Raw genomic sequence first — 25390 nt, forward strand, 5'->3', positions numbered from 1 at the left:
CCGGCAAAACGTCCATGATCAGGCAGCATATTTCAGTCTGCTGATCAGAATCAGGCAGCGTTGACTTCTTTTGTAATTGCAGATCACAAACAAAAATTGTGAATTACCATCATCTACTAAGAGTTTATTTCAGCTCACTTGGATAAGGAGAGATTGTCTGATGGTTAATAAAAGAACACCATTTTATTCTTCTATGTAACAAAGAATGTTTCAGACACTTTGTTCTTAATAGCAACAACATATTTACCTACTATTTTAAATAAAATAATTTATTATTGCCTTTTGAATGATATTGTTGTTTCTGTTCTAAGTGTTTATTTCGCTTATCATCTGTGCGTTATTGGGAGCAGCGAGTGAATTATTATTATATTAATAAATCTACAGTATATATATATATATATATATATATATATATATATATATATATATATATATATATATATATATATATATATATATATATATATATACATATATATATACACACACACACATATATATATATATTATAATAATTACCATCATGCAGAACTATTTGATTTCTCAATTTCTTAATTTAATACTAACTAATATTACATGAAAAATAAATAAAATGATTGGTAAAAGAAATAATTTGTTATGTATTATTATTATGCAAAAAAAAAAAAAAAAAAAAAATCAACTTTTTTCACTAAGGAGCCAATTATGTAATTTTTGGTTGATGCATTTTTTCGAAAGAGCCATACCACAAATGAATAATTTTCTATTTTTAAAAACAAAGTTTTTCAATAAAATAAAATGTTTATATTGCCCATTATTACTGAAAAAATATGCATTATGAATTGCAAATATGAATTATGGAATTGAGCACACGTGTTTGTGCAGGTCTCTATAAAATTCATTTTACAATTGTTTATGAAAAATTTAACTTCTCTTTTGGGCTGGGAATTATGTAAAAAATATTTGAATGATAATTTTTGATTTATTGATTTTGCTTTAAAAATTACATAAATTTATTGAAACATGAAAAACGTAAAAAGACATTTCTAAATTAAAATCACACTTTAAACTAAACAAAAATAGCTATTAAAATAATGAAGCGATTAAAACATCTATATAACCACCTCCCCAAATACAAACATTTACCATTACAAACAACCCCATTTGCCATCACGCAAAGATAATTATCATAATAAATAAGCCTAATAAATTCCCTTGTGTTCCCAAAAAAAGCTGCCAAATGGGTGTTCTTATCGAATGTGTTTGTATTGTGTTTTGATAACAGTTTGCTGCCTAAAGAAAAGAAAAATGGAACAAAATTTTAGGTTCAAGGTGAACATGTATTACATTATGATTTAATCACTTTCGTCGTTGTTTCTTTAATACAAAGATACCTGTATATATTACTGAACCTGCAGAGTTGCGTTCACAATGAGTAAGAGTGAACTGCTCCATCACAGTACGATCGGAGATCATTTGCAGCATTCTCATAGATTACATTATTCTTGCAAACAGTTTTCAGTTGAATGAAATAGAGAAAAAGGAGTGATAACCCTATACATGCGCTTGTTTCACAAGACAGGGCCCCTCACACATATAAAATCAGACCTGCATTGGCGGCTTTTCTTTCATCTGTTCTTCAAAATATAATCACGTTTAGTCAAGCATGCATCTTTGTGTCTAATTTTTTGTAATATATCACTCCGAGAAGTCTCTTGTGAGATAACTGGCCGCCTTCCACAGAGGCTGGTACATCAGCAAAATACTCCACATGAAAAATCTGTATTTGGCAGGTGTTCATTTTAAACCTTATTCACTAGAAGTAGGCTGTATGGCAAATTCAGGAGAAAGGAAATTAAAACAGTGTCATTGACACACTGACATTGAGCTTTGCAATCGCCCCACATTTTCTGTTAGTGAATGGTGAGACACCCGGCAAGCCACTTGATTTTTAACAAAAGAACCACTTGTGGCTCAAGAGCCATAGGTTCCCGAACCCTGATCTAGGATGACCATCCGTCCACTTTTTTGGATCTGAACAAAGCGAACAAATATTTGTAGAGCAACCTCTGTATGTGACCTGTAAAGCTGGCACTTCTATGTCAATGGCAAAAAAGTCAGAAAATACAATGAGCATGAACCCAGGTGAGGGAAAAAGCAAGACTCTTTATTCACATATTATCCACACACTAAATATTATGTGACAAGAACAAAAAATGCCAGCCCAAGGAGATAAAAATAATAAAAATGGGATCTTTAGGGAAGTAGGCTACACATGACCACAGCAGGACTGAAGCGAGTGAAGTATAATATAAAAAAAGATTTATTTTTTATTTTATACTGATTTAATGTTACTATTCATTAAATGTATGAAATACATTTAATTAAACACATTAAATGCATTTAAAAAAAAATACATTAAATGTCATTAGTGTAAATTGTGTTACTGTAGCTTAACTACTTAAAATTGAGTAGCTTGTATCTTTTCAAACTACAGTTTCAAAGTAGCTTCCCCAACACTGATAACTACATTAACTGACCCATAGTTTTGTGGATTCAGCATCATTCAAAATCAATAGTTTTCAGTTACAGATGCCATTGTAGAAATTAATTTCACAGTCAGCCATGATTAATTTAATCCAAGATAGAAAGTGTCCAATAACAGGGCATATGCTGAGGTTAAGCGATAAGTATTAGGATGGTCATGTGATTCTAAAATGTCAGCACCCATGAGGGGACCCTCTCTATTTAGAATAAAACAGCTTTTATAAGGTTACTGATGTGACTGGAGTCTTCATCTCACTTGCATAGTCATGATTTTATACATACGTTTCAAAATTACAATTCATTTCTTTAGGAGTAACTGACTTTTTTATTGAGGAAAAAATTACTGAGTGCACCTTTAAATGGGCCTTTCTAGCGAGGGTAGTTTAGTCAACATCTTTGTTTGCAAAATTTTAAACAAATAGAGGTAACAAAAAAAAAATAAAAAAAAGAAAATAAAAGAAATATATATATATACTCACCTAAAGGATTATTAGGAACACCATACTAATACTGTGTTTGACCCCTTTCAGCCTTCAGGACTGCCTTAATTCTACGTGGCATTGATTCAACAAGGTGCTGAAAGCATTCTTTAGAAATGTTGGCCCATATTGATAGGATAGCATCTTGCAGTTGATGGAGATTTGTGGGATGCACATCCAGGGCACTAAGCTCCCGTTCCACCACATCCCAAAAATGCTCTATTGGGTTGAGATCTGGTGACTGTGGGGGCCATTTTAATACAGTGAACTCATTGTCATGTTCAAGAAACCAATTTGAAATGATTCGAGCTTTGTGACATGGTGCATTATCCTGCTGGAAGTAGCCATCAGAGGATGGGTACATGGTGGCCATAAAGGGATGGACATGGTCAGAAACAATGCTCAGGTAGGCCGTGGCATTTAAACGATGCCCAATTGGCACTAAGGGGCCTAAACTGTGCCAAGAATACATCCCCCACACCATTACACCACCACCACCAGCCTGCACAGTGGTAACAAGGCATGATGGATCCATGTTCTCATTCTGTTTACGCCAAATTCTGACTCTACCATCTGAATGTCTCAACAGAAATCGAGACTCATCAGACCAGGCAACATTTTTCCAGTCTTCAACTGTCCAATTTTGGTGAGCTCTTGCAAATTGTAGCCTCTTTTCCTATTTGTAGTGGAGATGAGTGGTACCCGGTGGGGTCTTCTGCTGTTGTAGCCCATCCGCCTCAAGGTTGTGCGCGTTGTGTCTTCACAAATGCTTTGCTGCATACCTCGGTTGTAACGAGTGGTTATTTCAGGCAAAGTTGCTCTTCTATCAGCTTGAATCAGTCGGCGCATTCTCCTCTGACCTCTAGCATCAACAAGGCATTTTCGCCCACAGGACTGCCGCATACTGGATGTTTTTCCCTTTCACACCATTCTTTGTAAACCCTAGAAATGTTTGTGCGTGAAAATCCCAGTAACTGAGCAGATTGTGAAATACTCAGACCGGCCCGTCTGGCACCAACAACCATGCCATGCTCAAAATTGCTTAAATCACCTTTCTTTCCCATTCTGACATTCAGTTTGGAGTTCAGGAGATTGTCTTGACCAGGACCACACCCCTAAATGCATTGAAGCAACTGCCATGTGATTGGTTGATTAGATAATTGCATTAATGAGAAATTGAACAGGTGTTCCTAATAATCCTTTAGGTGAGTGTGTGTGTGTGTGTATATATATATATATATATATATATATATATATATATACATATATATATATATATATATATATATACATCACACACACACACACACACACACACACACACACACACAGTGCATCTGGAAAATATTCACAGCGCTTCACTTTTTCCACATTTTGTTATGTTACAGCCTTATTCCAAAATGGATTAAATTCATAATTTTCCTCAATTCTACAAACAATACCCCATAATGACAATGTGAAAGAAGTTTGTTTGAAATCTTTTGTTTAAAAAAATAAAATGTACGCAAGTATTCACAGCCTTTGCCATGACACTCAAAATTGAGCTCAGGTGCATCCTGTTTCCACTGATCATCCTTGAGATGTTTCAACAACTTGGAGTCCACCTGTGGTAAATTCGGTTAATTGGACATGATTTGGAAAGGTCCCACAGTTAACAGTGCATGTCAGAGCACAAACCAAGCCATTAAGTCCAAGGAATTGTCTGTAGACCTCCGAGACAGGATTGTATTGGGCCACATATCTGGGGAAGGGTACAGAAAACCTTCTGCTGAATTGAAGGTCCCAATGAGCACAGTGGCCTCAATCATCCGTAAATGGAAGTTTGGAACCACCAGGACTCTTCCTAGAGCTGGCTGCCCAGCCAAACTGAGAGATCAGGGGAGAAGGGCCTTATTCAGTGAGGTGACCAAGAACCCGATGGTCACTCTGACAGAGCTCCAGCATTTCTCTGTGGAGAGAGGAGAACCTTCCAGAAGAACAACCATCTCTGCAGCACTCCACCAATCAGGCCTGTATGGTAGAGTGGCCAGACAGAGGCCATTCCTCAGTAAAAGGCACATAACAGCCTGCCTGGAGTTTGCCAAAAGGCACCTGATGGACTCTCAGACCATGAGAAACAAAATTATCTGGTCTGATGAAACAAAAATTGATCTCTTTGGCCTGAATGGCAAGCGTAATGTCTGGAGGAAACCAGGCACCGCTCATCACCTGGCCAATACCATCCCTACAGTGAAGCATGGTGGTGGCAGCATCATGCTGTGGGGATGTTTTTCAGCGGCAGGAACTGGGAGACTAGTCAGGATCAAGGGAAAGATGAATGCAGCAATGTACAGAGACATCCTTGATGAAAACCTGCTCCAGAGCACTCAGACTGAGGTGAAGGTTCATCTTCCAACAGGACAACGACCCTAAGCACACCGCCAAGATAACAAAGGAGTGGCTACGGGACAACTCTGTGAATGTCCTTGAGTGGCCCAGCCAGAGCACAGACATGAACCCGATTGAACATCTCTGGAGAGATCTAAAAATGGCTGTGCACCGATGCTCCCCATCCAACCTGATGGAGCTTGAGAGGTCCTGCAAAGACGAATGGGAGAAACTGCCCAAAAATAGGTGTGCCAAGCTTGTAGCATCATACTCAAAAAGACTTGAGGCTGTAATTGGTGCCAAAGGTGCTTCAACAAAGTATTGAGCAAAGGCTGTGAATACTTATGTACATGTAATGTTTACGTTTTTTCAAACAAACTTCTTTCACGTTGTCTTTATGGGGTATTGTTTGTAGAATTTTGAGGAAAATAATGAATTTAATCCATTTTGGAATAAGGCTGTAACATAATAAAATGTGGAAAAAGTGAAGCGCTGTGAATACTTTCCAGATGCACTGTGTGTGTATATATATATATATATCAACTTCTATTTCAATTAATCTGATGCATAAAAACGCAAGGCATTAAGGCTCTAAAAACTGTGGTCTGCTTCAAGAAGCCGACAATTGTGAAAAGGGGAAAGTGAAAACAGGAAGAGGAGGGACAGCTAGTCGTCAGTAGCCAGATGTCCTAGTTGGTAATTACAAACAATTTTCTCAGAGGGATGCATCCAGTACACAAAGTTTAACTTGGCTCCATGGCTCTAAGTGGTCTTGACTGAAATACAGAGCAGTGTGGATCTTAACAGCAACACAAAAAACCTTGCACTGCACAAAAACAACACAGACACTTGCCATACCATGCATATTTGCTTTAAATGCCGTCTAAGGCCAAAACATGAAGGTTGTTCTCCCTGAAGCAATTACCTTATAAACATACCGACATACTACATAAACATACCGACATGCTGCTGGGTTTTCTCATGATATGAATACAAGTATTCTAAAGGGCCTTTGACAATGAACAAATTTTTTAGTTTATTCACGCTGTTTTTCTATTGATTTCCTATGTAAACATGCGGCAACATTTTGACTGGATGTTTTGAATGTTGCACCACAATATCTTTTCAGTCACGTGCAGGAGTGCGGCATCAACCTTTAATAACACATCTCGAGACAGCTGCATTTTGTTACATTCGTGGCGCAGCTTTAGCTTTTTTTAGTGCAAAGATTTTTAGTGCATTTGGCCCATAACATCCATAGCTCTCTTGTCAGGCTAAATATATTGATATTGAAAGTGTTGCCATTAATTTTGAAGGAATCTTCCAAATTAATGGCAATCAAAATTTTATAAATTTGCTTCAATATCGTGTCATACTCATTCTGCCAAGATAGTAATTCATTCAACTACAATTTGCAGTTAGATGGCAACACCAACACCTAACCAGATGTGGTGCAATAAATAATCAAGCAATAAAAGCTCTTTATTCCAGGTAAAAGCTGAGAGTTGACAACATAAATTAAGGGGGGGTGCTAAGGGCAAAAATTCCACTGAAAGTTACAAAAATGCCCCCAAAATTTAAAATATGGGGCATATGTGAAAGAATAGTGAATTCTTCTGTTTAGGCATACGTATACATGTTTATGTTGATTTAATTTATGGGTAAGAGGTAATGAATTGTCAATCTTGTAATTAATAATGAGAATTTGTCAATTGATTACATTTAAATTTTTGCTATAATAAGATGACACTGTATATATATTATTTTTCTTAAGTACCCTTTTAAGGAATAGTTTACCCAAAAATTAAAATTTTCTCATCTTTTACTCGCCCTCAAGCCATCCCAGTTGTGTATGACTCTTTCTTCAGTGAAACACAAACAAAGATTTTTAGAAGACTATGTTAGCTCTTTACATTCATACAATACAAGTGAATGGTGACCAAAACGCTGAAGCTCCAAAAAGCACATTAAGGCAGCACAAAATTAATGCATTTGACTAGTGGTTAAATTAGTATTTTCAGAAGCAATCCAATCGGTTTTGTATGGGAACAGATCAAAATGTTTTTTCACTGTATGTCTTGCCATTGCAGTCTCTAGGCATCATAATTTTAAGCTCGATTACACTTCCTAGTGCTTGGATGCTTGCACAGAGCATTAGATAGTGCTAGGAAGTGTAATCAAGCTTGAAATCATGATTGCCAAAGATTAGGGTTGCTCCGATAAAAACGTTTTGGCTTTGGTATGATACCAGCCCTGGTACCTCGGTATCGATACTAAATCAATACTTAGGCAACAAATAAAAAGCCTCAGATTTATATGAAATTATGCGGTTATTTTAATCAAGATATTTTCTGTGTAAAGTCTTACAGATACAAATTCAGCAATTTCAGTTTGAATTTTTCTGGATTCCATGTTAAATGTTTTTATTAAACATTATGATCAAATGGTGTTTAATCAAATGAACACATATAGCTTTAATCAAATGAAAATATAATAAATTAACATAAAATTGCCATTTTATGTTTGGTCAAATAAAATGCTCCACAGCAGAGCTTGACAGTATTAATGAAAACATTAATCTGAAAAATCTGATTACCTAATGTAAGGCTGCTATGGCTAAATCACAATGCTGATATTCAGTACACTTACTTTTGTGATATTGCTTACAGATATAAATATACAAATAATAACAACAATAATACAACTATTTAATATTATACTACTGTTGAGTATTATTGCTGAATATTACATTTTATACAGTAGTTATAATTTTGTCTTCAATTTCACACACAAGTTGAATAGAGCTTTCATTTTAGTGGGACTTTTATTTTGACAGACCTTTTGAGTTCTTCCTTTTTTTGATGGGTTAGTTATATCAAGCTACCAAATAATGCTGTAATACGCAAGCTGAACTCTGCGAGCTGCATCAGAGAAGGAGATTTGATTGTTCACAGCTATTCATACACTAAACACACACTGCATGATTGACATCAAGCACCTATGATTGTTGTGTTTGTGCATGCGTGTGTGCGCTTCAGAATTTCCTTTGTGCTATTTGGAGCTTCAAAGTTTTGTTCGCCATTCACTTGCAATGTAAGGACCCACAGAGCTGAGATATTCTTCTAAAAGCTTAATTTGTGTTTTCCAAAAGAAAGTCTGTTTTATTTGGGATGCATGAGAGTGAGCAAATAGGTGAACTATTCCTTTATATGTATAAAAATGCCCCAAAAACAGGGGTTAAATATTTCCCCTTAATGGATAAGTTAATGTATAAAAGCAGGCTTTGTTCAGGGGGGAAAAATGTTGTGTTTTTATCTTGACCATTAAACTTGTTAAAATCACACTGGTCCAAAATCCGGCTCCACATGCATAATAAATGTAAATTATCATCCGATTGGATGTGATTGCATACCGTAACACAGCATTTCTGCTTTCAGTTTCGACGGACATATTATTTGATGCTGAGAACGTATCATTGCACCTCGTTAAGACATGGCGTAGCCTAATGCTTGCATTTTGTTGACTATTAATCCCCAGGATCTTACCTGATAAGGCGTGTCATGGCATGGCATGAGGCGTAGTGCAGGGCTGTGTTGTGTTGATAGGGCTCCCCGTAAGAAGCATTGGGGTCCAAGGATTCTTTAAATTGAGGATTACTCACATAGAGCTGCCAAGCCAGGCCTTCGTCTCCACTGATAAGTGCTTTGCGGAACTTGGTGGCTGTATTACCCATGGCGGGAGCTGTAGGACGAGCCGCAGGGCGGCCCACATTCACTATTCAGTTCTCAGCCAGTGTGAGAACGGACCGGCCGCATACTGCAAGTCCTGCAATGTAAACACATCAAGATGTTCACAGTCTGTGGATTGAATCATTTATTCCTAGTGTTGGCAAATCCCAAGGGAATGTAAAATCCATTTATGTAAAAGCCTTAATTTTGATACATCACCATTTTCAATTGCAGGTCAACTATCCCTTTAAAAATTAGCTAGACACTATGAGCTATTAGGTTTTGCTCCAAATGTGCTACATAATCTCAACGCCCACTACTAGTCCATTACCTTCATCTGCAAAGGCTGACTCAATATAACTCACAAGCTCCTGTGCTTGTGTGGAATAAGAGACAAGCTTTTATACAGCTCACATAACACAACCTCTTTTGGAAATCGCTAACACAGCACAAAAGAAATGCTTTACAACACATACTACTTTGCATATGTCCAAATTGTGCAAATAATGATCCTGCATAGGGATCCTTATCTGATCTTACACTTTTCACTTTTTTTTTTTTACTATTTGCATTAGTAGAACTTCTTGTCTCTCAACTAGAAAAAAAAAAAAGCAACGGCTATCGCTTTGTTGCTTAACCTAAGGCGTATACAATATTTAATCTGCAAAAAAAATACATTAAATAAAATCTGGCATAAATAATGTTATGCTCTAATAAATTCACTTGAGAAGGCTGTGAGAGAGGAAAGAGTGGCAGCAGGTGCACTGGTTGAGCTGGGGAATGCCATGTGAGTCGGAACTTGGTGTTTGACCTGTTTTTTAGGTCATTCTGTCTGGGCTTTTGTTCTTTTCCACTTCATTTCACATCTTACCACATTCAAAACAACTGGCTGTGGAGTTACATCAGAAACAAAACACATTTCATGACTCTAAACAGAACAGAACAAATGCTTTCGGGGCTTGTGGGACTGATTGTGGAAGAGCGGCTCACATTTTCAGGTGGGATGTCTGAGAATGCAAAACAAACAGATGAATTAAGTGCAGCACTTGGCAGGCACACAAAGGGAGGGAAAAATGTTGGTTCCACAAGCTTCCCCCCACACTGCAGCTCAATCATCAGACATACTGAGCGTCCATTAAAGGAACAACTCCATTTGCATTCATTTTTGCAGGCATGTTCTACTTTCAAACAAAGCAGGCTTTGAGCTAAAAGATGATCCTCAACTGCTGTCTTTAGGACAGTAAAATAAACTGGACGCCACTGGCATGGCTGACAGGAAAAGCATGCCATACCTGACACTTAACACTACAAAAAATGTTGGTAAACAATACATCTTAAGTCTACACAGGGACAAAGTTTGCATTGCTAGCAACTGTTAAAATAACCACCACTGTGAGACTATGTATGCTGCACATAATGCACACACACAAATGCGCTCTACGCATGCGTCAAAAGTGAGGATCTGCAACAGAGCTTTAAATTATTTAATTTAAATTATCATGATCGCCAAGGAGATTGCACATGTCAAGATTTACAGGTGAAACTGGAAAAATTAGAATAATCGCGCAAAAGTTCATTAATTTCAGTAATTCAACTTAAAAGGTGAAACTAATATATTATATAGACTCATTACAAGCAAAGTAAGATATTTCAAGCCTTTATTTGATATAATTTTGATGATTATGGCTTACAGCTTATGAAAACCCCAAATTCAGAATCTCAGAAAATTAGAATATTACATGAAATCAATAAAAAAAAGGATTTTAAATACAGAAATGTCGGCCCTCTGAAAAGTATAATCATGCATATGTACTCAGTACTTGGTTTGGGCCCCTTTTGCATTAATTACTGCCTCAATGCGCGTGGCATGGATGCTATCAGCCTGTGGCACTGCTGAGGTGTTATGGAAGACCAAGATGCTTCAATAGCGGCCTTCAGCTCTTCTGCATTGTTTGGTCTCATGACTCTCATCTTTCTCTTGGCAATGCCCCATAGATTCTCTATGGGGTTCAGGTCAGGCGAGTTTGCTGGCCAATCAAGCACAGTAATACCATGGTCATTGAACCAGGTTTTGGTACTTTTGGCAGTGTGGGCAGGTGCCAAGTCCTGCTGGAAAATGAAGTCAGCATCTCCATAAAGCTTGTCTGCTGAAGGAAGCATGAAGTGCTCTAAAATGTCCCAGTAGACGGCTGCGTTGACTCTGGACTTAATAAAGCACAGTGGACCAACACCAGCCGATGACATGGCTCCCCAAACCAACACAGACTGTGGAAACTTCACACTGGACTTCAAGCATCTTGGATTGTGTGCCTCTCCATTCTTCCTCCAGACTCTGGGACCTTGGTTTCCAAATGAGATGCAAAATTTGCTCTCATCAGAAAAGAGGACTTTGGACCACTGAGCAACAGACCAGTTCTTTTTTTCTTTAGCCCAGGTAAGATGTTTGACATTTGAAGCCCGTGTCCAGGACCCGTCTGTGTGTGGTGGCTCTTGATGCAGTAACTCCAGCCTCAGTCCGTTCCTTGTGAAGCTCCCCCACACATTTGAATGGCCTTTTCCTGACAATCCTCTCCAGGCTACGGTCACCCCTGCTGCTTGTGCAACTTTTTCTTCCACACTTTTCCCTTCCACTTAACTTTCTATTAATGTGCTTTGATACAGCACTTTGAGAACATCCAACTTCTTTTGCAATTAACTTTTGAGGCTTTCCCTCCTTGTGGAGGGTGTCAATGATGGTTTTCTGCACAACTGTCAGGTCAGCAGTCTTCCCCATGATTGTGAATTCAACTGAACCAGACTGAGAGACCATTTAAAGGCTCAGGAACCCTTTGCAGGTGTTTAGCTGATTAGAGTGTGACACTTTGAGCCTACAATACTGAACCTTTTCACAATATTCTAATTTTCTGAGATTCTGAATTTGGGGTTTTCATAAGCTGTAAGCCATAATCATCAAAATTATATCAAATAAAGGCTTGAAATATCTTACTTTGCTTGTAATGAGTCTATATAATATATTAGTTTCACCTTTTAAGTTGAATTACTGAACTAATGAACTTTTGCACGATATTCTAATTTTTCGAGTTTCACCTGTATAGTACTGCTCCAGAAGACTTGGGATTAAACCACTTAAGAGGTATGAATTAACTTTATCTTGAAAGTGCTGGAACCCATTGACTTGCATTGTAAAGATAAAAACATCAAATCCACCTACATCCCAAAAAAAAAAAAAAAAAACTCAAACAGTTTTAAACCGTTTAAAGGCAGGTAAATGATGAAGTAATTTTTGGATAAACTATTAATTTAATGGAAAGTGTCAATTGGTGCTTAAGGGTTAGTTCACCCAAAAATTCTCTCATCATTTACTCACCCTCATGCCATCCCAGATGTGAATGACTTTCTTTTCCTGCTGAATGCAATGGAAGATTTTTCCAAAAATAATTTCTCAGCTCTTCTGGTCCATACAATGCAATGCAAGTGAATGGGTGCCAAAATTTTGAAGCTCCAAAGATCACATAAATCAGCATATAAGTAATCCATAAGACTCCAGTGGTTAAATCCATATTTTCAGAAGTGATATGATGGGTGTGGGTGAGAAACAGATACATTTTACATTCTTTTGGTGTTTTTGATGATTCACATCTTCATGCATATCTATTTTGAATGTCTAGCAAAAAATATGTATTTGTATTGTTCTTTTTCTCACCCACACCTATCATATCACTACTGAAGGCACGGATTAAACCACTGGAGTCATATAGATTAACTTTTATGATTCCTTTATGTGCTTTTTGGACCGTGAAAATGTTGTCACTCATTCACTTGCATTGTATGGTCCTAAAAAGTTGAAATATTTTTTTAAAAATCTTAATTTGTGTTCAGCAAAAAAAGAAAGTCATGGGATGGCATGAGGTAAATGTATGTTATCAAACTACACAATGATGACTCTAAGACATAATAGATATCACAGTTTTATCTTCTGTTAATGCCTAATCTTTGATAAAGCTGCTTTTAAACAATGTGTGTTGTGAAAGGTGCTATAAAAATAAAAATGACTTACTGATGAGAATTTTCATTTTTGGGTTGAACTATTCCTTTAAGTTTAATATAATTTGTTTTTATCAAAACATGAGATAAGAATACAAAAGTGCTCCATATGTAATCCAGATTACAATATCAGTTGTTCATTTGTAATCAGTACCAGATGTCATAAACAGATCACATTACAGAAGTAATCTAGCCAACACTGTTCATCATGATAAAGAAAAGAAATGATGCATTGTGTCTGAATATTTGATCAATGAACAGCTTATTTGTTTTTGTCTTCAACAGTGATGGTGTTTGTTCTTCATGTATGAGAAATGTCTCAGTGTGCATTGGCTACAATTTACCTTTCTATAAAACATCACGGATAGGAGTGGACATCCTGTTCGTCATGTGCAAAACAAAGCCAACGTAGTGAATATACATGTTATAGAGGTCGGATATCCAGGTACAACGATCAAAGTACATGACCTAGCAAAAACTGTCTCTCACAATAAACAAAAGCCCTGATTATTGCAAATGTTCAAGAATGCATTTACATAGCTAAGAAACGCCAATATTCATCAATCCCTGCTGATGAAGACTGCCATATTTACAGGCATCTGAAAATTAAAAAGCAGAGCTTTAATTTCCCCCACTCCTAATCATGTAAAGCTGAATAAAGCGAAGTTTTCGGCACCGATGCGTGTCGACATGAGCGCTCAACACAATCACAAACAAGCACACACGTACCTCATCGCTGATTCGGACGCGAAGAGACATCCAATGACCCGAGCACGCGGCTTTGTCAACAGGTTATATCGACATTGACATCAGGAAGCAGACCTTCGATCATGTCAGAGATTATGTACCGAGAAAAGATAAACAACTGAGCAATCACAGGGGTGGAGCTCGTGGCTGCGTTCGCTGGTCATGCTCTCATTTCATAGGACAATAATCGACTGTTTCTTCGCCGTGGTAACGGCAGCGGAAAGACCGAGTTCACGTGTGTTTCCGGTACGGATCGAGTAGTGACAAGTAACACAGTGCCGTTCAACGACAGTTGGCGAATGTCATTTAAAACAACACCTTTAACAGTATTGGTGTATTTGCGCCATCTAATGGGACATTGTATAAAGAATCCAAATGATAATTTACATCCTTTCGCCATTAAATCTTTCTTCATTTATCTCGAGGTAACGTTTAGAATCTCATGTCTCTGGAGTTGATTTTACTATTGTTTTTTTTTTTACTATTGTTAAGGCCAATATGAGGGTCACATTAAAACTGACTGATTTTTGGTAGTTTTCATAAGCCTTTTAATGGTGCCTAGAGGTTTGTATAGTTTTAGCCTTGTCCCAGACCTATACTTTCAATATTTAAACTATGAAAATCAATTTTAAAAATAAAAATTACACAACTACATAAAACTTAACAATTGAAGGTAGTTATTTATGCATATACTGAACTCTTTTTTAAATATAAGCTATCCCTAAAAGAGTAATGTATCCCGAGATACAGACATTATTATGAAAAATATAAATATTGAATGCATTTCTAACATAAACATAATAAAAATCATTTTTAAACAGAGAATGTCTCTCGAAATATAGTTGTGTAAAAGATATCAACATTTACTGCAGGTTTCTCACGAAATGCTAGCAAGTCACATTTGTTGACGAGTTTTTATACAAAGTTACATGATCTTAGTATTTGCTGGGACCCCATTTCAACCATTTTCACAAAAATATGTCCCACTTGCTCTGTGCTCCTTTCCCCAGCCTCTCAAATGTTTGTATCCCTGGGATACAACAACCTTTTAGGGTTAATTGTCAATTCTAACATTGACCTATCTGAATCTGAACCTATCTGAGAAGGCAGATTACAATTAAAAATGTCTTATAGCAAAAAATATTGGCAAGACAGCACTGTTGTGATTTGCATCATTTATTTCACATACATGTGTTTCGGGAAAATTGCTGAAGAACCAATTGTCCCTCAGTACAATTGATCAAATATAAAGACAACAAGAGAACACAACTGGTTTTGTTTAAATGAGCACAAATAATAAAACAAAAAAAAAATACAACTCAGGTAGACATAAACAGACTGATAAGTTCACTGTTAACCCACAAGAAATTGCCAGTTTCTTTTTGACTGACTTGTGCCTGGCATGGCCATGATTAATACAGTAAACATTCAAGCCATAGGGCATGTAGGAAACCTGACCAAAGCTAAGAAATTGTGCTAATTCTAAAGAATAATACCAACTAGAAAAGAGGGGTCATAGCTTAAGAAAATATGGAAGTCAGTCAAATGGACTCAGTAACAGTGTTAAAAAGATAAAGTAACACTAAAACAATATATTGAAGAACATCTAAAAAAAAAAAAAGCAACATTCACTACTTTGCAAATAACTGGTTTAGTAATCATCACACAAACCATTTTAATCAATTTTCAAATGTAGAAAAGAAAACTGTGAGAGACTATAGCATCCATTTTTGCAAACTCGTCTTTCAATTTCATTAGCTAATCAAGGTTACTTTATGCTCCATTAATATCAGCAGGCTAAATCCACCACATCTTCCACTAACACTGCTGTATAACACTCCATCTGTTGTTATAGGTCGTGTCAGTAAACAATACTTTTATGCAGTAATATGGAACCTGAAATATATATACATTTGCAATCTGAGACCCCAGAACACTTGAAAGTGTATCGTCATATGGATGGAGGATGATGTAGCTTTGAAGTGGACAGGGAATTAGGGAGGATTTGGGATTCTATTTAAAGCAACAGCACCTTATTACCAGCACTGTCTGGAGTGATGCACTTTGATTATTACAAATAAGTAATGTCAATCACATAGCATTATTTTACAATTATCTAAAGCCACCTTATAATGCTGCAATAACACTTTACAATAAGAATCCATTAGTGAAAGCATTAGTTAACATGAACTAAAAATGAACAATACTTCTACAGCATTTATTAATCTTGGTTGTTAATTTCAACATATACTAATACATTTTTAAAACCAAAAGTTGTACATCTTAACATTAGCTAATGCACTAAGAACTAGCATGAACCAACAATGAATGAACAATTGTATTTTTATTAACAAACATTAAAAAATATTAACGAATGCTGTAAAAAATACTTTCGTTATACCTAATGCATTAACTAATGTTAACAAATGGAAACATATTGTAAAGTGTTACCAATGCTGCTTACCATAAAATAAGTACTTGCGTGTTACAAAGCCATCAACTCTTAAGACTTAATAAAATTAATCCACAGACACAAAGAACATTGCACAAGATTTCATAAATATGGCACAAATAAAAAATTCTACCAACTATTTTATATTCTTATGCTGGATGTTAATTCATCAACTGTTTTAGAAGAACAAAACATACTGGAAGATTTGAAAGATTAACTGACTTAGTTTCTTTGTGCGGTTTTTGCTTGCTTTTCTCATTTCATATTTTCAGCACAAGTAGGAAATGCAGCATCCTGATGAACCCCCACCACAGGCATACACTGTGGGACTAGCGTACAGAGCATTGTGACGTGTGTCACTCCAAACGGCACCAGGCTCTGACAAACTTCCTCCATCACCACAGACTTGCAGCTGCTGAACACTCCAGAGTTCTGTGTAATGGAGCTGGCTTATGCAAGGTTACCCATACTGCCTTGCTTACTGAGAGATGGAGAAAGAGAGACGATTTAAAAGAATAGTTCAACTGAAAAAATTATTGTAAAAAAAAAATCTGTCATTATTTATTCACCCTCTTGTTGTTCCAAACCTATATGACTATCATGGAAAATAAAAGATATAAGGCAGAAATTTAGCCTCGTGCCTTGTGCACACTAATACGTTTTCGTTTGAAAATGCATCTCTTTCGCTCCATTTTGGCCTTAAAAATAAATGTTACTTTGTACAACCATCACATTGTGTTCCTTCAAAGGCGAAGGGAAGTTTACTCAACATTGGTGTCCGGCGACGGAACACGAGGACAATTGCGTTTTAGACTGTACGCGCAACGGGGATTTTCTGTATCCACAGTAACACGATTTAAGCATTTTGGAAACGCTTTAAAACACTAGTGTGGACGGAGATCGGTTTGAAATGAAAAGCTGTTTTCAAATGTATCCGGATTAATGTAGACGTAGCCTCAAATCACCATTCACTTTCATCTTTTTTCCATTCAATTAAAGTAAATGGTGACTGAGGAAAACATTCTGATAAACATCTCCCTTTGTGTTCCATGGAACAAAGAAATGTGAGTTCGCAAAAATATGCGTGTGTGTAAATGCTGACAGAATTTTCATTCTAGAGTGAACTATCCCTTTAATGATTATAGGAATGTATAATAAAAGTCAGTAAGTCTTACTTAAAGAAAAGGCCCTAAGAGTTTGGTGGAATATTATTGTATGTTAGTTAGTAGTATGTAAGTTTTAATGAATGTCCATTGATGTATGAAATTACAAACAAAGGTGTGAGATGACACTGTATGCAGGTTTTGCATGTTCACAGTATTTAAAACTGAATATTCATGCGTGACCGTGTATGTTTATGTATCTGAATGTGTGTATTTTTGTGTTGAAGGGGATCATAGCTGTTTCTTGTGGGAGAATAGTAGGCCGGAGGTGAGAGTTCAGTGTCTAAAGGTCACAGTGAGTTAAAATGAGGTCAGACTCGGGGCAACTGCTTTTGAATGAAATCCTTCACTGCAGACATCTCCTGTAAAGTTAATCACAGAGTAGCATTTGTGTTAGGTATAGAAGTAATATGAATGAACAAATGGAATAAAATTGTTTAATAGATTACATTTGCAAGATCAATTATGAATTGGCTTAAACATTTAATTTATGCAAACACAAGATCTAAGCAGGATTTTGCTTCCAACTAAATCTTACATCAAGTTCTCAGCAATGTATCAACTTGTAATACATTTACATTTATGCATTTGGCAGACGCTTTTATCCAAAGTGACTTAAAGGGCACATATTACAGGGACAATACCCCCGGAGCAACCTGGAGTTAAGTGTCTTGCTCAAGGACACAATGGTGGTGGCCGTGGGGATCGAACCAGCGACCTTCTGATTTACAGTTATATGCTTTAGCCCACTATACCACCACCATTCCTAATACATGCTCATTAGATATTCAAATTCAGACATAGGTAAAATAAGAGACTAACCTGAGGACAGGAGCTATGCATGAGACCTGGATAGGTGCAGAAGGTGATGTTCTCTGGAGAGACAATGGTCTTGAGCTTCTCTGCTGTCATTGCCCCAAACTGCACAGGGATCATGGGATCCATTTCTCCGTGACACTGCAGGATGCGAGTGCCCTTATTTCCACTCACACTTGCAGCCTAATGGATCCAAAAAAGAAAGGTTGCGTATCAAAACAGTGGTTACTTTAATAAATACATAAATGAATAAACATTCAATTATTAGATTTAATTCACCTTGAAGCAAATGTAGGAGGTGTTGCAGATGTTAAATATTCATTTGAGAATGAGGGCTGACACAGTTTAATCCATAACATGCTATTCTCTAGATTTTTATAAAGGTTATTTAAAAAAAGAAAGAAAAACACTGCATACACTGCTCTGGGTAATTTGTGTCACTATTACCAATGACCAGCCAACAACGTAATAAAATGTATTTTGATAAAATCCTGCTTAAAAGTACTCAAATACACATGACTTTCATAGGCCATCGTTGGAAAATAGCAAACATGTGTCAGAATAATGGCGGCAGAGCAACAGTTGCTAAGGATTGGTCAGAAGCGCTCTTAAGGCTGGGCTTGGCGAAGGGTCACTTGAAATTATTTAATATACAAATTTCACATGTGAATTGATTACTATGTGATTTTTGTCTTTATATATAAAGGAACAGTTCACCCAAAAAAGTTAATTCTCTCATCATTTACTCCACCATCCCAAACTCGTATGACTTTCTTTCTTCAATAGCACACAAAAGATGATATTTTGAAGAACATCTCAGCGTTATATGTCCATACAGTGCAAGTCAATGAGGTCCAAAACATTTAAGCTCTAAAAAAGACATAAAGGCAGCATAACACCTCCTTGCATTTGCCACATGTGCGTTTGCATGTTCACGTGAGAACTGACATGTGTGCAATACAATCAAAGCTTATTGTAAACATAGAGCTGGGCGGAATAAGAAAGCATATAAGAGCTGTGCGGAACAGAAATTGTTTTGTGAATAAAGACTGAAATTTTGGTCTGTTTCTCATTCAAAGCTATCGTATCGATTCAGAAGACGTGAATTACACAACTCGAATCGTATGGATTACTTTCTGCCTTTGTGTTTTTTGAAGTTTTGGACCACATTGACTTATATTGTACAAGCACAAACTGCAGAGATATTCTTCAAAATATATTTTATTTGCTTCACTGAAGAAGGAAGTCATACAAGTTTGATGACATGAGGTACTTGAAAAAAGCATTTTAATTTTTGGGTGAACTATTCTATAAATAACATCTAAGACAGCTCGTCATGTCTCCAGCCTCCTAATAGGACTGCTACCTGCCTGATCTGTGAGAAAAAGATTGCAGTTCTCAAGGTGTACAATCTGAGACATTACTACTCCACTAAACCTGGAGAGCACTAGATATGAAGCAGAGATGAATCGCTAAACTCTGAAAAGGTCTGCCATGCATTAATAACGATAGAGTTCAAATTCATGGTTGTAAAAACAGTTCAATTGGCCCCTGATCAAGAATATCCAATGACAGTGGATGCAGTAATCAGCATGTTTGTCATTTTCTCACATAAACTCATGAAGTCCAATGTCTTGTACCTGTGGGAAGGTCTTGTGAAGTGGAAGCCAACAGCTAAGCCCAACAACACCCGCTAACTGTTGTTGACAGGTCAAAGCAGTGTAGAGAGAGAGAGCGCCACCCTGAAGATCAATCAAAAAGAAACACGTTTCCTTCTTATATAATCTCCTCATTTAACAGGTATCAAATTAATTTAACTAGGAACTACACAGGAATTGCAATATATCATGTCAGCAATCTGAATGAAAGTACAAACATTCAGGGGGAATTTACTGTGAATTGCGCCTGCTGACAGTATGGTTTATTTGCATGCGCTCTCTGCGTTGTTTTAGAACCTTACTTACTAAAGAAATTATACAAATCAGTTAATGGCACATGCCCGAAATACAGTGCTGAAAACAATTTGCATTCAGCACAATTCCTGCTCTTGCGGGTCAGTTCTGAGTGCTAGCTTGTGTGAGGAATGCAGCAGACAACCACAATCTATTAAACTTTCCTCGGACTGTACAGCACTGCTCCATCACTGTGATCCAGACATCTGAATCATTATTTTTAAATCACAATAGTACACAAGACACTGCGCATCTACATATATACATGGTTATAAGTGGTTAAGTGCAATTGATTAGTTAAAAGACGCACGATTTTTTTTTTTCCTCCCCAATTTGGAATGCCCAATTCCCAATCTAAGTCCTCGTGGTGGCGTAGTGACTCGCCTCGATCCGGTTGGCAGAGGACGAATCTCAGTTGCCTCCGCATCTGAGACCATCAATCCGTGCATCTTATCACGTGGCTTGTTGAACATGTTACCGTGGAGACATAGTGCATGTGGTAACACTATTCTCTGCAGCATCTACGCACAACTCACCACGCGCCCTACCAAGAGCAAACCACATTACAGCGACCACGAGGAGGTTACCCATGTGACTCTACCCTCCCTAGCATCCGGGCCAATTTGGTTTCTTAGGCTGGAGTCACTCAGCAACTCATGACTCTAGGGGTGGTAGTCAGCATCTTTACCACTGAGCAACCCAGGCTCCCTATAAAGACGCAGGTTTTTAACCTGAGGTGCTGCGTGCCAAAAGTGGCGCAAGTGTTCAGTGAATTCAACCCCCAGAGTGGATCACTTACCTGAGAGAAACCACCAAGAATAATACGATTGGATGGTATCCCATTCTTTACTTCATGATCAATGATGGCCTTTACTGTTGAAGAAAATGAACAGTCTATACAGAGTGCCATGTAATCACATTTCAGCATTTAGCAGTATAGTGTTACAGGAATACGTTTCTTTATGTGGTTTCAAATATGCTGACACAGTCCAAGCCTAACTGGATAGCATCATTTATGCACGTATGAAGCAAATCCCTGTTAGTCAGGTCAAGGCTCATGCTGCATCCAGGAAACAGCACCAACATGCATATTTTTTTCCAACAATTTTTTTTTTTAATTTTGCTCACTGTTCTCTGCTGCTCTCTTAATCCCAGCTTCATCCTCTGGTGATTCCGGGCTTAAGCCCATAAGGTCAAACCTTAAAAAATGTATATAAAATAGCAAGTGTTATACAGGAATTAAAGGAGCCCCAACCCCTTTATGTTAGATATACCATTAGGGTAATGCAAGGGTGTAGCCAGGAAATTACTTTTGGTTGGGCCTCAATAAAAATGGATGGGCCAAGTTGTTTTTACAAAAATTTCGTTAAAAACATTTAAGTGGCACATTCAAAACGTTATTTCAAACTTTCAGAAATCCAAATTTATGCATTTTTAAACTAATTTATAAATATGTACTTTAAATTAAAGAATAACCTCTTAATATTCTAAGTGGGCTTTGCCACTGGGTTAATGTACTAGAATTAAAAATTCCGAATGGTATCCACAGCAGAGGCAACTTACCATGAGGGCATGGTCATCTTCATGTTGAGTGTGACAGGGATTCTGGGTCTAAAGACAGAAAATACAAAAGTCTAAAATGTGAAAAACTAAAAGTCAAAAGAACCTAAAAACATGTCATGACATTCTATGTCAGTGGTTCTCAAAATGTTGTACATGTACCAACAGAGGTCTGTGGTGTGCATCCAGGTGGTATGCCACATGACTCCTGGAATTTAAAATACTTAAAAATTCGAATTTGATTTAAACTGCCGTGTTTTCATTTGTGCTAACAATTTTAATCTATATGTTTGTGAGTATAATGATTACAGCCCAACGTAGCTGCTATTACGCTGACACCCAGGTAGTATTTGGATGCTCTGATTTGATCAGACCTGGCACTTGGTCTGAAAAGTTTGAGAACCCCATGTCTATGTTAAAATTAAAACAAAACAAAGAATGAATGAATACGAATATAATAAGCAATTCACTTACGCGTGTGGGCAGATGTATTTGACGTACGGCAGTCGAATAGACATCATGGAATCGGCCCAGCCATGTCTGGGTAAATAAGTGACACGACAGGGGTATTTACATGATAGGTTGCGGGACATTAAAAGATTCATCAACAGGCAGGTAAACTGAACTTACCCTGAGTCACCTAAGCCATGAAGGAAGATCACCTGCAAGGTTTACAGAGAGTGATGTGAAACTATTATCTCAGCAAAGCCCTCAATTACATAAGGGGCTTGGTTTCTTGTGTACAAAAAAGACGAAAAGAAATGTTGTAATTCAGGAAATGGGTAATTTTTTTTGGTTTAATGCTTACTGATGCTGGGGTTTTTTTTTTTATATATATATATGAAGTTAGCATATCTAAACCTAAGCTGTCTGTAAATGTATTCCTTCTTTTCTTCCATCAAAGATGCAGGAAGGTATTTGAAGATTAAGACTAACAAGACCAAGCAGAAAACCGTTAAAGTGTGTCCAATGGACAGGAAGACCAACAGACTAGTGTCAGACTACAATGAGAAACAAGTGGTAGGAAAATCTATTAAAGGGATAGAAATGAGTACCGTACATTAATAATAGTATTTAAATGATAGTAAATACACATTCTGTCAACTTCTTTTTCTCACACTCTTGTTGTTGCAAACTCGTAAGGCGTGTTTTGTTCATGTGGAACAAAAAAACAGAAGTTAGGCAGTATGCTAGTCTCAGTCACCATTCACTTTCATTGCATTTTTCCATGTAATGAATGGTGACTGAGTGTGTCATTCTGCTGAGCATCTCCTTTTGTGTAACATCTCCACAGAAGAATGTCATACAGGGTTGTCCCATATTGGGGTAAACTATCTCTAAGGAAACTTTAAATTACTGATGGCACATTTCACATTAGTTAATGATATGACTGGTCTTTACCACAGCTGTCTCCTTCTCAGTTGCAGACAGAGTCACAGCTTCAGCGAGCAGAGGTACAGACATGTTGTTGCCACACATACAATGGGAGGAGTGCTTTTTGAATAATACAAAAACAAATAGTTCAAAACAGATCAGTACAACATGATTATGTGCAAAATGCAGTGATAAAATACAGAGGCCAGGCAATATCATTAGATAATTGGTTCTTAAAGATACAAACCAGCGATTGAAAGAGAAATTGTCAGCAGGCTGCAGAATGATTAACAAAAGTTGATTTAATCACCAGTGCCGTTCAGATATCAACAAGCAAAGCGATTTAAGCACGTCTAAAGCTATAAATGCCCAATTCCACCTGCAAAGAATCTACTGTAAATGTGTATGGGAAATGAGAAAGGTGAAATTAAAGAGGGATTTAGCCTTCTAAATAAGCACTAAAGATTTAGTTCATCATACTGAGAGAAGCTCAATTCTACTAGTGGCTGTGCAGATCAGATGTTTGTACTTGCAGACGTCTACTTAATGCAAGTTCCAAGAAAACTCTTTTCAAATGAAAACCACGGGTCCCTGTTTTCCTGGAACCACATGACAGTGTTGAGAAATTACATTTTGACAGCTGCAGGAGGCAAATACACACCAATGTAATGGTTTGATTTGTCTGTGAGTGGCTTGTGTAACCATATTATACGTTTCAGCCCTAAGTCTCAATGACTTTAATAATCTCTACAGGACTGGTATTGCTCTGATCACTTTAATGGGTCACTGTGCTTTCCTGGACTGGCTACATGTCATCCAATAATTTGATCAAATCACCTGCCCCAGTGCCCCAATTACATCTTTAATACCTCTATTAAAAGACAGGTGGGGGGAAAAACATGAATGAGAAAAATATGGAGCCACATGAAAATGATTACACCAATTTACTGCAAACATAACTTCCTTGTTGGAAAAACAATCAGTTAAAACCAGCCCAAGCTGGCTGGTCTTAGCTGGTTTGAGATGGTCTGCCAGCCTCAACAGTTAAAAGTGACTAAAACCCCTCTAAAACCACAGTCAACCATCTAATGCTGGTTTTAGTTGGTCGTTCAGCATGCTTTGTATTTTTTCATCTAATCAAGATGCATTATCATTTTTCTGATAACAGCACGGCTTACTAATGTACATTAACAAGTCACTATATTGATCTACTTTAAGTCGTCATTCCAACGATCCTTCCTAAACCAATGCAGATTCCTCTCATGCACATGAATACCACGATCACTTTCAAAAATAAGAGGAAGAAAGGGCTGGGCATAAAAAACAACAGAGTGGGGCGCAGCTCAGATCATATTTAACAGGTAGGAAGAAACGAGGACGGGATTAATGTACAAATAAAGACACGAGGTCATTTCATAAATACTCCAGCAAACGATCGCATAATCCTGTTCGCCTGCATTATTTTCCACAATGAATCAACAGCCTCTTAGGTGGACCTATCTGCATTTATTTATTCCCGATCATAATCTCACTACTACGTCACTCGACGACAAGCTGGCGACTTCATAACGATTCATAACACCGAGCTTAGGGGATAGGCTGCATTTTGAGGGTTCAAGTAGAAAAAAACAGTTATAAAATGCGGTCAATAGCTACACATTTACTGACTTACCGCTCGCTATCCCGGGTCACAACGGAACTTCCGCTCCTACTGCCGGAGAGGGGCGGAGACAACAGAGGCGTGATGTCATCGCGTTTGTTGAATAGCGTACGCTTGAGATGTTTCGCGAGGAAATGTTGAATCAATTATAGATCTAGTATAACTTTTCATTTATAGCCTTCTATACCTTCTTTTGTACACTAGAAACTGTCGATAAACCTTTTTAGAAAGTTTTTTTTTTTTTTTTGTCGAAATGGGACTGCTCCGTTGTCATTTTGTACTTATTACAGCAATACATTTATATTTTGGTATCATAAAAAAATATTACACAGGATTACCCTGCCAAACATGTCTTGAGAATGGTTAAACTGAACATGTCATAAACTGGTGAAATATGAGTATTGGAGAATAACACAATTCTTTATTTGTTTTATGTGTATGAAAGATACCTTTGGATTTGCTATTATATTTTATTTAAAATATGCTATTTTTAAATGTGAAGTTGTATATATTGTACAGTTG

The 25390-nt window shown here is 37.1% G+C and overlaps 2 protein-coding genes across 3 annotated transcripts in view; both read right to left on the bottom strand.

The window, feature by feature from the left end:
- Nucleotides 1-14131, bottom strand: part of LOC127650171 (ankyrin repeat and IBR domain-containing protein 1-like) — a 41964-nt gene extending 27833 nt beyond the window's left edge. Inside the window, exons 1-2 of one of the 2 annotated variants that reach the window (XM_052135410.1) lie at nucleotides 13874-14131; nucleotides 8918-9197 (exon numbers count right to left, since the gene is read on the bottom strand). In XM_052135410.1, the coding sequence (XP_051991370.1) occupies nucleotides 8918-9105 (188 nt within the window). In that variant the 5' untranslated portion in view covers nucleotides 9106-9197; nucleotides 13874-14131. Of the gene's footprint in view, nucleotides 1-8917; nucleotides 9198-9431; nucleotides 9462-13873 lie in introns of those variants that run through there. The other variant, XM_052135411.1, reaches the window with a different exon arrangement.
- A 920-nt stretch (nucleotides 14132-15051) lies between these two features.
- Nucleotides 15052-24930, bottom strand: LOC127650992 (acyl-protein thioesterase 2-like). The gene is made up of 10 exons (XM_052136682.1): nucleotides 24881-24930; nucleotides 23236-23328; nucleotides 22465-22496; nucleotides 22309-22374; nucleotides 21838-21885; nucleotides 21403-21473; nucleotides 21074-21147; nucleotides 19963-20064; nucleotides 18329-18505; nucleotides 15052-17868 (listed from the first exon to the last, which is right to left on the bottom strand). The coding sequence occupies exons 2-10, from the start codon at nucleotides 23311-23313 to the stop codon at nucleotides 17818-17820; spliced, it is 699 nt and encodes a 232-aa protein (XP_051992642.1). The 5' UTR covers nucleotides 23314-23328; nucleotides 24881-24930; the 3' UTR covers nucleotides 15052-17817.
- Nucleotides 24931-25390: the final 460 nt, after the last annotated feature.

Source organism: Xyrauchen texanus, chromosome 10 (assembly GCF_025860055.1).
Source record: "Xyrauchen texanus isolate HMW12.3.18 chromosome 10, RBS_HiC_50CHRs, whole genome shotgun sequence".
NCBI classification, from domain to species: domain Eukaryota; kingdom Metazoa; phylum Chordata; class Actinopteri; order Cypriniformes; family Catostomidae; genus Xyrauchen; species Xyrauchen texanus.